Raw genomic sequence first — 12,192 nt, 5'->3', positions numbered from 1 at the left:
CAAATGGACTGTGAATTTTTCTTCTGTACCATCTTTCTTTTTCTTCAGTCTCTCCTCAGCCTTTCCCTTCCACTCATACCAAAATGTCTGGGTCCCAGGGTCAAAGGTTGAGAGTTCCAATTCTTTATCCTTACAAATGGCACATTCCCTGTACATGCACTGCTTAGTGTAGTTTGAAGAACAGCACAAGGATTCAATCAAATCTTCAATGTTGCTGCTTTTGATGACTTTATAATAAAGCAGCTTGTCGGCCATATTCTGCAGATTGGCATGGATCTTACAGAGACATGTATCTCTATCCCTAACTGTGGGCTTTACTATCCGAAATGGACGTCTCTTGCAGAACTCACTGTAAGAAATGCTGATGCTAGGATATGCCTTCCTAAACTTATTATGGAGTTTTTCCAGAGACTCATTTAGGAACCGCTTTTGTCTTTTTGTCTTGTTCTTTGTCACAGTCTCCTTTTTTCCAGTTGATGCTCTGCTGTTCTCATCTCTTCCTAGGAATTGTTTGATTTTTTTCTTCTGTGGCTAGACTAATGCTGTTCTTTTGTTTCTTCCGCATGTATGTAAGGGCTGTTGTCCTTTTTTCATTACTTCTCATTCTTCTAGGTGAAAAGCCAAATTCCCTTTTGGCCATCTTTAGTAGTCGATACTTCTTAAGGACTTTCCCTGCCATAATCTTTGAAATTATGTGCTTGTCTCTGTCTGTTTGGAGATGTTTATATCTGTCTCTCAATTCAGTGATCAGAACGTTGTGAAAAACTAAAGTTTTTCGTAGAGTGCTAGATGGTGCAACCATTTGCCGTTTGGATTTCGCATTTGGAGAGTCAACCTGACACCTTTTTTTCATCAGTCTGTCATACCGCTGGCGGTATTTCTGTGCTGTTCGCAAAGCTTTCTCAAGTTTGGCATTACACTCATACAGTGCTACATATACTTTCTGACGGTTCCTTGCTACCCTTTTCCTTCCTCTCTGTTTTTGGGACTGAGATTGATCAGGGCGTGGTGTTTGGGGCAGGTGAACATCCTGCTCTGGCTCCAAGGTTGCATCAGGAGAATGTGGTGGTGTGGTGGAGGAAAGGTAGGCCTGCATTGTGAGATTTTTTTTTTCTCGTCTATTTCTTTGATTGATTCTCCATTGTCTCCTCTGTTTGCGTTGTTCCCGCTTTGACAGATCTGTGATTGCCTTTACTACTCCTTTTTCTTTTTTCCTCAAGTATCTCTCCCTGTCTCATTTAAGTCTCTCCTCATATTTTGTAGGGTCAGCTTTTATCTTGTCCCTATAGGCTTGTGACCTTTGTTTTGTTGTTTTAGGCGGCATCTTAAAAAAAGATTAAATGAAATAAATATATTAATATTGTATAATATTTAAAAATTTCTATTCTAATATTATGTAACATGTTCTATTATATTAAGTATTACATATATCTTCTTTCACAATCCATGTCACCTGAACGTTATCATCCTAAATGTCATTTCCACCACATACTGTCTTTTCCACCACAGAGAGCAGTGTGGTGGAAATGACCGTGGTGGAAATGACATTTCTACACTTCTTTGTGAAAAAATGGAAGATGGCTTCACTGATTAGCTTTGAATTAATACTTAGCATTTCATGTATGCAAGATACTCTTATTTAACTTAAAATTTTCATCTCTTTAAAAACACCCATGACAGTACAGCATGTTTGGAAATGACGTACAATAAATGTATTTACTGATCAAGCAATATTTACCTTGATTTTTCTTCAGTAGTTTTTAATGAAAATTTAAATGCCCTCCATGTTCGACATGTGCTCTGATGTCAGTGTAGATTTCCATGGTAACCACACAAACAATCTTTCTCACAAACTTTTTAAAGGGACATTACAGTGTTGTGGTGGAAATGACGCCAATACTGTGCGACAGGTATATTTTGTATAAAAAAATATATTAATGATGGACTCAAATGAAATATTATATGACATTGTATTTATGTGACTATTATTTAATACAGGAACATTAATAATTACCAGCTAAGTCATATTCTTAAACTTTATTTTCAGTCTTTTAGTTTAAAAGTCTGGGTGTGCGACAAGGAGAAAACAGTGATTTTGACACCTTCCAGGAGGTTGAAAAGTATGAAAAAATCATAATAGAAAGCTAGTAAATTTTTTTAAGTGGGTTTCATTGGTAGTGTGACAAAGAAAGTGGAATTTGTCCAAAATTATAAGTATTTTTAAAATATGACCAAATAACATAAAAGTACCCGTAGTCTAAAAATCACCCTCCCTCAGATCTTCTGTCTGTGGACTTCTGACTGTTCCACGTTTTAAACTGGCATCTATGGGTGGCAGATCATTCAGTGTTGCTGCTCCTAAACTTTGGAACTCGTTACCACAATCACTTCTTGACTCTTCCACTCTCTCTTCCTTCAAAGCTAACTTGAAAACTTTTCTCTTTACCTCACACTATTCTTCCTAGGTTTTTTTTTTTTTGGTGGTAATTCTTTTGTAAAGCGTCATTGGGTTTGTGAAATGCGCTATATAAATTGAAATTATTATTATTATTATTATTATTATTATTATTATTATTATTATTATTATTATTATATGTCTATGCATGCACTCACACACACACACACACACACACACACACACAGACACACCTCAAACTCAGATCAGCAGCTGTAGGAGTCGTTTGAACTCAACACCCTCAACATTAAACACAGCAGAAGGGAAAAGAGTCGCCACGTAAAGGAAGTGAAGAAGAAGGAGAAGCTTTTTCTTATTCCTGATTTGGAAAATTCTGAAGTTTTTATTTCTACAATAATAACAATAAAAGAGAGAGAGAGAGAGAGAGAGAGAGAGAGAGAGAGAGAGAGAGAGAGACTCATCTACCCAGCAAAATGTCAGTTGCTGTGTCTAATAGCTGTGTTGTGTTTTTTGTCCTCGTCTCCATCCTGTCTCTCACTCACGTCTCATCTACAGACACTGAGAACTTCAACTACTCCACTTTTCCAGAAGGTAAGTTTATTACTTTCACTTCCTTCTGAAATTTATCATTAATGTGTAATAAAACACTCAGTAATATTGAAATAGAGTCTGAGTTTATCTGAACTTTAGTTTATCTATAAAAAAAAAATAAAATAAAAAAACCTGGGATGTATTACCAAATGAAGTGTGTGTGTGTGTGTGTGTGTGTGTGTGTGTGTGTGTGTGTGTGAGTGATGAGGATGAGGATGAAGAGCTTGTCATGCTGGGAGGAGAGACAACAGGTACATACAACCCCGAATCCAAAAAAGTTGGGACAAAGTACAAATTGTAAATAAAAATGGAATGCAATAATTTACAAATCTCAAAAACTGATATTGTATTCACAATAGAACATAGACAACATATCAAATGTCGAAAGTGAGACATTTTGAAATTTCATGCCAAATATTGGCTCATTTGAAATTTCATGACAGCAACACATCTCAAAAAAGTTGGGACAGGGGCAATAAGAGGCTGGAAAAGTTAAAGGTACAAAAAAGGAACAGCTGGAGGACCAAATTGCAACTCATTAGGTCAATTGGCAATAGGTCATTAACATGACTGGGTATAAAAAGAGCATCTTGGAGTGGCAGCGGCTCTCAGAAGTAAAGATCGGAAGAGGATCACCAACCCCCTAATTCTGCGCCGACAAATAGTGGAGCAATATCAGAAAGGAGTTCGACAGTGTAAAATTGCAAAGAGTTTGAACACATCATCATCTCCAGTGCATAATATCATCAAAAGATTCAGAGAATCTGGAAGAATCTCTGTGCGTAAGGGTCAAGGCCGGAAAACCATACTGGGTGCCCGTGATCTTCGGGCCCTTAGACGGCACTGCATCACATACAGGCATGCTTCTGTATTGGAAATCACAAAATGGGCTCAGGAATATTTCCAGCGAACATTATCTGTGAACACAATTCACCGTGCCATCCGCCGTTGCCAGCTAAAACTCTATAGTTCAAAGAAGAAGCCGTATCTAAACATGATCCAGAAGCGCAGACGTCTTCTCTGGGCCAAGGCTCATTTAAAATGGACTGTGGCAAAGTGGAAAACTGTTCTGTGATCAGACGAATCAAAATTTGAAGTTCTTTATGGAAATCAGGGACGCCGTGTCATTCGGACTAAAGAGGAGAAGGACGACCCAAGTCGTTATCAGCGCTCAGTTCATAAGCCTGCATCTCTGATGGTATGGGGTTGCATTAGTGCGTGTGGCATGGGCAGCTTACACATCTGGAAAGACACCATCAATGCTGAAAGGTATATCCAGGTTCTAGAGCAACATATGCTCCCATCCAGACGACGTCTCTTTCAGGGAAGACCTTGCATTTTCCAACATGACAATGCCAAACCACATACTGCATCAATTACAGCATCATGGCTGCGTAGAAGAAGGGTCCGGGTACTGAACTGGCCAGCCTGCAGTCCAGATCTTTCACCCATAGAAAACATTTGGCGCATCATAAAACGGAAGATACGACAAAAAAGACCTAAGACAGTTGAGCAATTAGAATCCTACATTAGACAAGAATGGGTTAACATTCCTATCCCTAAACTTGAGCAACTTGTCTCCTCAGTCCCCAGACGTTTACAGACTGTTGTAAAGAGAAAAGGGGATGTCTTACAGTGGGAAACATGGCCTTGTCCCAACTTTTTTGGAATCGGGGTTGTACACACACAGAGACACACCTCAAACTCAGATCAGCAGCTGTAGGAGTCGTTTGAACTCAACACCCTCAACATTAAACACAGCAGAAGGGAAAAGAGTCGCCACGTAAAGGAAGTGAAGAAGAAGGAGAAGCTTTTTCTTATTCCTGATTTGGAAAATTCTGACGTTTTTATTTCTACAATAATAACAATAAAAAAGAGAGAGAAAGAGAGAGGGACAGCATGGTGGTGTAGTGGTTAGCGCTGTCGCCTCACAGCAAGAAGGTCCGGGTTCGAGCCCCGTGGCCGGCGAGGGCCTTTCTGTGCGGAGTTTGCATGTTCTCCCCGTGTCCGCGTGGGTTTCCTCCGGGTGCTCCGGTTTCCCCCACAGTCCAAAGACATGCAGGTTAGGTTAACTGGTGACTCTAAATTGAGCGTAGGTGTGAATGTGAGTGTGAATGGTTGTCTGTGTCTATGTGTCAGCCCTGTGATGACCTGGCGACTTGTCCAGGGTGAACCCCGCCTTTCACACGTAGTCAGCTGGGATTGGCTCCAGCTTGCCTGCGACCCTGTAGAACAGGATAAAGCGGCTACAGATAATGAGATGAGAAAGAGAGAGAGACTCATCTATCCAGCAAAATGTCAGTTGTTGTGTCTAATAGCTGTGTTGTGTTTTTTGTCCTCGTCTCCATCCTGTCTCTCACTCACATCTCATCTACAGACACTGGGATCGACAACGACTCCACAATTCCAGAAGGTAAGTTTATTACTTTCACTTCCTTCTGGAAATTTATCATTAATGTGTAATAAAACACTCAGTAATATTGAAATAGAGTCTGAGTTTATCTGAACTTTAGTTTATCTATAAAAAAATAAAATAAAAATTAAAACCTGGGATGTATTACCAAATGAAGTGTGTGTGTTTAATAATAAAAATAAAATCTAAATCATATGAATAAAAGAGAAAGGAACTAAAGAACAGTTAAATGAGCATGAAGATAAGAGAGAGAAACATTTCATAATATTCATTTGATAATAATTTTGAAATTATGATTTATAATACTGATAAATGGATTTGTACTGCTTTATATTTTTATTAGTCGACCTGTAATTTAAAAACAAACAAAATATTCATATTCTCTGTAGATTAACAAAAAAAGATGCTGTCCGAGCCCATTGTCTGTGCAGATAACGACCTCAGACAGTATCAGTCTTTATTTTCTATTTATTTATTTAATGAATTAATCAAATTTCCATTTATGGTATCTGTGAGCTCATGCATGTGCTAAAGGGCAGATCTTCACCACTGGAGCTACAGCGTTCATGTTGTTGAAGCAGTGGAAGATTTGAGCCTCCAGTTCTGTGAAATCCTTCAGTGATTAAACTGTACCTGTAGTGAATTTTAATTACTAGCTATTTCAAAAGATCACGTATAATACCAGTGATTCTGTCATGTAACGTTCGTCATAAGCTCTTGTCAAGTACACGTGAGTTTTAAGTCACTGCTCCATCAGTCAGGCATGGTCAGAGACATGTCTCCTCCTTCATGGGCTGTTCCAGCACCGGTCGTGACGCACAGTCGTTGGTTTGTCTGATTGTCTGGGCTGCAGTGGACTGGTCACTGACCCCGTGCTGCAAACACCAGTCTAAGAGAACACATTATCAACTGATCTGCTCATCAGAAATAGAAGAAATATTTACACTTACCCGAGCTGATCTTTGCTGGATCGAGTCAAAGTTAATAAAAAAGGCACCGTTCATCATCAGTGTCCCAGTTCTCAAGATTGAACCGAATCGCTGTCCTGAAATTGAATCGCTGTCCTGAAATTGAATCGCTGTCCTGAAATTGAATCGCTGTCCTGAAATTGAATCACTGTCCTGAAATTGAATCACTGTCCTGAAATTGAATCGCTGTCCTGAAATTGAATCACTGTCCTGAAATTGAATTGCTGTCCTGAAATTGAATCGCTGTCCTGAAATTGAATTGCTGTCCTGAAATTGAATCACTGTCCTGAATCATCCGAAGCACATAAAATCCACGTGTCACATCGCAACAAGTTTTCCCTCCAAATAGCCCAAACTATGTCTGACAGATTTTATCCTGTAAACGGGGGGCTTTCCCACCGTGAAGGAGAAACCAACTGCAACCAAAAGAATGAAAGTGTTTGTCATGCTGTTACCATGCCTGTGTCCAAAATCACTCACTCATTCGCTACTCCCTACTCACTACAGAGGGAATTACTGCATAGAGGACTGTATAGTGAGCTCATTGGTAAAATGCAAAAACGCTTTCGGACACTAGTCCGTCGCGCTGGTATTTACATCATTACTGTCGCACAATTAAAATGTGTCAGATCAGTCGGCTGGTGGGTTTTCAAAATAAAAAATACATGCATGTACTTTTGTGATAAATCCAGATTAAACTGAGCGTATTTCCCACGTTAATCAATACACAGTACTTTGTGTCTGCTGCATCTTTCAGTTCTTTGAAATCAAGGCTGAATACTTTCTTCTTCACCGTTGCTTTTTATTAAATCAAATTTGAGACTTTTAATTTGATTTCTTTCAGTGCGACCGCAATGCATGATGGGATATATTGCTTTGGTTAGTGACCATTGTCCTGTCCTCCTTGAGTGTATCTAACCCAATTCAACAGCCAGCCTAACTCCATTCAAGAAAACGCGAAGTCAGGAAGTAGCCTCCAAGCTCCAGTTTTAATGAACAATGAGTAAAACTGAAAATCATACAAAACGTGTATAAGTATTCAGCGTTACGTTTTAAGAAAATACAATAAAACAGCATAAATGTCCTTTTAAATCTTCTCTTTGTCTTGGCAATGTAGTTGAGTTCACACAGCAGCATGGTGAATGGTTTTACAAATTATTAGGGAGCAGAGGTGGGTAGAGTAGCCACAAATTGTACTCAAGTTACTTTAGAATAATATTACTCAAGTAAAAGTAAAAAGTAGTCGTCCAATTACTTACTTGAGTAAGAGTAAAAAGTACTAAGTGAAAAAACTGCTCAAGTACTGAGTAACTGCTGAGTAACTTTTGTTTATTGATCAGGACGTCATAACAGGCAGAGATTTCATATATATTTCACATAAACTGTGTGTGTGCAGTTCTGTGTATTAACAATAACAACAAGAAGCTCAAGGCAGTCTGCACATAAACCATAACACTGTGTGTGTGTGTGCGTGTGTGTGTGCGTGCATGTTCACTCCATAAAGTGACTGTTCAGCTTTAACAGCAGCTGAACATCACACGTAATATCTCCTCGTACGAAAAAGACTGGAAATAATCCTGTAAGATGCGATCAACGATGTTAATCCTTTCATCTCCCAAAAAGTTGTTTACTGGCTCCATCTCGCAGAGGAGTTAGCAAGTGGAAGTAACAAGCAGAAAGGTTGCTAACTAGCTGCCGGTGCCCAGCTTGGCCGGGTGGTGGTGGGGATTGCTAGCAAGCAGTCAAGCTAACAAGCTAATGCCCTTCCTTTTGTGAACAAGCACTTGTAGACAAATAATAAAACAAATCTCAGAGAAAAAAAACACCTAAAGTCTTCACAAATCCCTCTAATCCACAACAAATACAGTAGCTTGAAAAATGGAATTTCACAAACGATATGTTACGCGTTTTCAGTGTTTCCCACAGACCAGGTAGCAATTTGTGGTGCTCCACTGTGCCGCTGAGGGAATCGTGCGCGGTGGTGTCGTGGCGGTCGGTGGAGTCGGTCATTGGGGTGTATAATGCAAAGTGTTTACAGCGGGCGGTGTTCAAACACACAGTATTTTTCTTCAGAGTCACCTGCTGGGACTATTTTAAAGCTACAAGAAGCGTTTGAGATTATTCAGTTCAATCTAAATTCTTTTAAGTTCTTTAAGAGAAGACAGCTAAAACAATTTTTCCCAGAACCCTGCCTGGTTTCATTCCTCGACCCAACTTTACATTACAGCGCAGGCCATTAGTTTGCTGGGCTTGATGTTGGTGGAAAACCTGTCTTTTAAATTTATGAAAATTACTCGCCAAAATTGAAGTTAAAGTTTAGTTTTTACTAGCGATGCACCGATTGCAATTTTTTGGGCCGATTCCGATTTCCGATTTTCCATGGAGTGTGACCTGCCGATACCGATTTTGGCCAATTCTAATTTCATTTTTTCAAACCACTTCACAGCGCACACAAAGACTATTTTCTTTTTATCTTTTCTTTAATAGAACATTCTGCCAGATTTTCAGTAATACATTTTCAACACCTCAAAGGTTGAAAACAAACAAAAAGACATTGTTCTTTGTAAAATCTTTCTTCATGTTTGGTATTAACATATTAATTCCTGAAATAGGAAATTCACACAAACATTTTTTCTTTTCCCATCCAATATCTGGCACAAAAACAACGTCCCCCTCATTTATTATTTGCCTACTGCTATGGAACACACTTTCATAAGCCTATTTAGATCTGAAAACTTCTGCCTTATAGAACAACCCATTTCTTCATTCAGTATCAAAATACAAAAATAATTTCCAGTCATACTTATACCATAGCCATTCTATCATCTTTGTCAAATGTGTATTTGTAGAGTAATTTCCAATGGAATCAAGTGCAACCAAGGTTGTAAAACAAACAAAAAGACATTTTTTTCTCTCTCTTTGTACGAATCTAACTAGATGTTTGGTAATAGGCTAACGGATTAATTCCTGTAATGGGAAATTCACACAACCACAAACATTTTCTTCTTTTCACATCCAATATCTGGCACAAAAAAAATTCACTATATTTGGATATATAATATATCCAAATATAGTGAATTTTTTTGTTGTTAACAGCGCGCGCCGGAGCCAGTTAGGCGTGCAGGACTGACACTGTTCTGCGCAACACAAAAGAGTTTTTTTCTTTGTTGTTTGTTTTGTTTTAAACGGGGTAAAGCCTTTACAAAAAACAAACAACAAAGAAGAAAACTCTCATATATACTAACCCTGATGAACCTGTATACCCTGTATGCCCCCACATTTTGTATGCTGCTGAATCTGTCCTTTTTTCAGTAGCTTTGTATAAACAATAACCGCTAAATGTAATGCAATGTTATGTAAGGTGATCGCCGAGGCATTCTCATTGTGAAAAGTAAGTCACATGTACATGGACTGGCATTTAATGTTGTATTTGTTCCTTTCTATTTGTTTTTTGTCTGTTCATATTCTTTTTGGCGGAGTAAAGTCAGTTTAAAAATGCCGTTAAATGCATAGGCCTATAGGCCAAGTTTAATGACCTTGAGGTTATCAGAGGTCATATGTCGTTTTACAAATGAAAAATGAATTCAGCACCCAAACATTTAACAAACAAGGCCATTTGCTAACTTCATTAATCATTTTAGTACATTTCATTCCTTAGAAAGCTGAGAAACTGGGTTCAGCTGAGACGTTTACAGGCCCAAAGTTCAATGACCTCTAGAGGTCAACAGAGGTCAGATAGAGCTCAGCATATTGCAAATTTGAATTCGGCACACCCAAATTGACAAAATAAGACTGTTTGCCGACTTTGTCTCAAAAATGCCTTTAACTCCTTAAATAAGCACTTTTTTGAATTTTGGTACCAGTCTAACTGGTTTGGGGAGACACATGCAGGGGCGCCGCTAGGGGGGGAAAGTTAGGACGATTCTAAGGGCCTGGCACTGACAGGGGGGCCTGTGAGGGATATTAATATTATTTTAATAGTATTGCCTTGTGTAAGTTTTTGAAATAAAATATTTCATTTCATCTGTTAAAATATGCAAATTATACATGGTTATGATTTGCTATAACATTTTTCTTGAATTATTTATGATATTGTCATTTCACCCCTCCACCCTTTTTACTAATGGTACAGTGTGATTGTGGGCGGGGACAGTGAAATGTGTAGCTCCGTGTGTGCGCAGCGCCGCTATTAGCGCAGCTGTCAGTTTCTCTATGTGCGCAACAGAGGTGAACATTCTAGAAGTTGCTAAGCAGGAGCAGGTGTGATAAATTATGAATTTATGAATATATTATGAATATATCACACTGTGTGTGAAAAAAATCACCTTTTTTCATAGGTATCTTTATTGTATAATTAAGTCTAGATGTTTTGCCATTGTTCATGTGTGGATTTGTTGATATTAAGTATTTAACTTTAATATTTTGCACATTAGCTGTGGTCAGAGATATCATTGCTATTGTTCATGTGTGGATTTACTGATACTGTTGCTGAGTATTTAACTTGAATATTTGAACATTTGCTGTGTTTTCTAATAAATGTGTGATGCCTAAAAGAAACCAAAAACACTTAGTGGATTTCTTGCAGTGCACTCTGTAACTGTATCAAAAAACTAGTGTAGTTATTCATCAAGGCGTACATTCGATCACATACAATAAGTCAATCAATGGACGAAACAAAGGAATACATTTTGTAATCCTGATTATTGATGATGTTTGCTGGAGGGCTCTGGAGTCTCCATAATGTGCATACAGAATGTTATAAATCCATACTGATACAGTGATGCATGCAATTTCTCTCAACACAAACATTTGGATTGAATGAACTCCATAGGCTACTGAGTGGCCTAATAATAGTTGCTCATAAAAGAAAAAAAATATATATATATCTTCCATATATATCATGGAATTTTCATTTTAAGGCAACAGTCTATTCAGTCTAATTCTGACAGTTCTGCATTTAAAATGTTCATATCCCAAATAATTGTATCACCTAAACTTGCTAGGTAGCTGATCACATGCATAGTAAAGTAGAAGTGCAGCCAAAAACAGACTTCAAATTCAGTTGCTTGAGCTTGAAAATTTTACCGGGGGGCCCTAAATTGTAATCTTTCATAGGGCCCAAGATTTCTAGCGGCGCCCCTGGACACATGTGACACCGCATAACATAACTATTATTTGTTGTTGTTTGGAGAGTGAACATGGTTTGTATGTGTGGCCAGGGGTGTGCCTCTTCGGCTTGATGAGAAACGCTGGCCGCTGTCTCTGCCATTTTTCTTCTGCTTCTGTGCTCTTCTCCACCTGGACTGCTCTTGCCGCGGGAATTTTGTGTGTGGGCGCGCGCGGCGGCTTGGCTCTGTTTGATTGGCGAATCGGAGTTAAACCATAGCTCCGCCCACTATGGCTCTGGCTGCTCCATTTGATTGGTGAGATGCGGTCATGTGACAGAACCTCTGCTGGAAGTCTCGACAAAACATAAAAAAACAGACCACGCATCGCACGGATCAATAAAAATAAAGTAGCGAGTAATGAGCAGAATATAGCCCAATGTAACGGAGTAAAAGTACCGCTTCTTCTTCACAAATATACTCAAGTAAAACGTATGCTGCATTAAAACTACTCTTACAAGTACAATTCATCCAAAAAGTTACTCAAGGAAATGTAACGGAGTAAATGTAGCGCGTTACTGCCCACCTCTGCTTATGATTCACTCTGTTTAAATGAAACGAAACACTTTGAGTCATCTGTTTGCTTGACTGAATGAAAGACTGAATGTCTCAGGCATCAACAAATCAGAAAACAGTTTC

At 38.7% G+C, this 12,192-nt stretch overlaps 1 protein-coding gene across 1 annotated transcript in view; it reads left to right on the top strand.

Moving 5' to 3' along the window:
• The window catches only part of LOC132890381 (proteinase-activated receptor 4-like), a 41,327-nt gene that overhangs the window by 26,488 nt on the left and 2,647 nt on the right, over positions 1–12,192 (top strand). Inside the window, exons 2-3 of the mRNA XM_060927197.1 lie at positions 2,972–3,007; positions 5,385–5,420. Coding sequence (XP_060783180.1) covers positions 2,972–3,007; positions 5,385–5,420 — 72 coding nt within the window. The remainder of the gene's footprint in view (positions 1–2,971; positions 3,008–5,384; positions 5,421–12,192) is intronic.

Source organism: Neoarius graeffei, chromosome 8 (genome assembly GCF_027579695.1).
Source record: "Neoarius graeffei isolate fNeoGra1 chromosome 8, fNeoGra1.pri, whole genome shotgun sequence".
Classification (NCBI taxonomy): Eukaryota; Metazoa; Chordata; class Actinopteri; order Siluriformes; family Ariidae; genus Neoarius; species Neoarius graeffei.
Note: the sequence above shows the minus strand (reverse complement) of the source record. Positions and strands in the feature narration are given on the sequence as shown.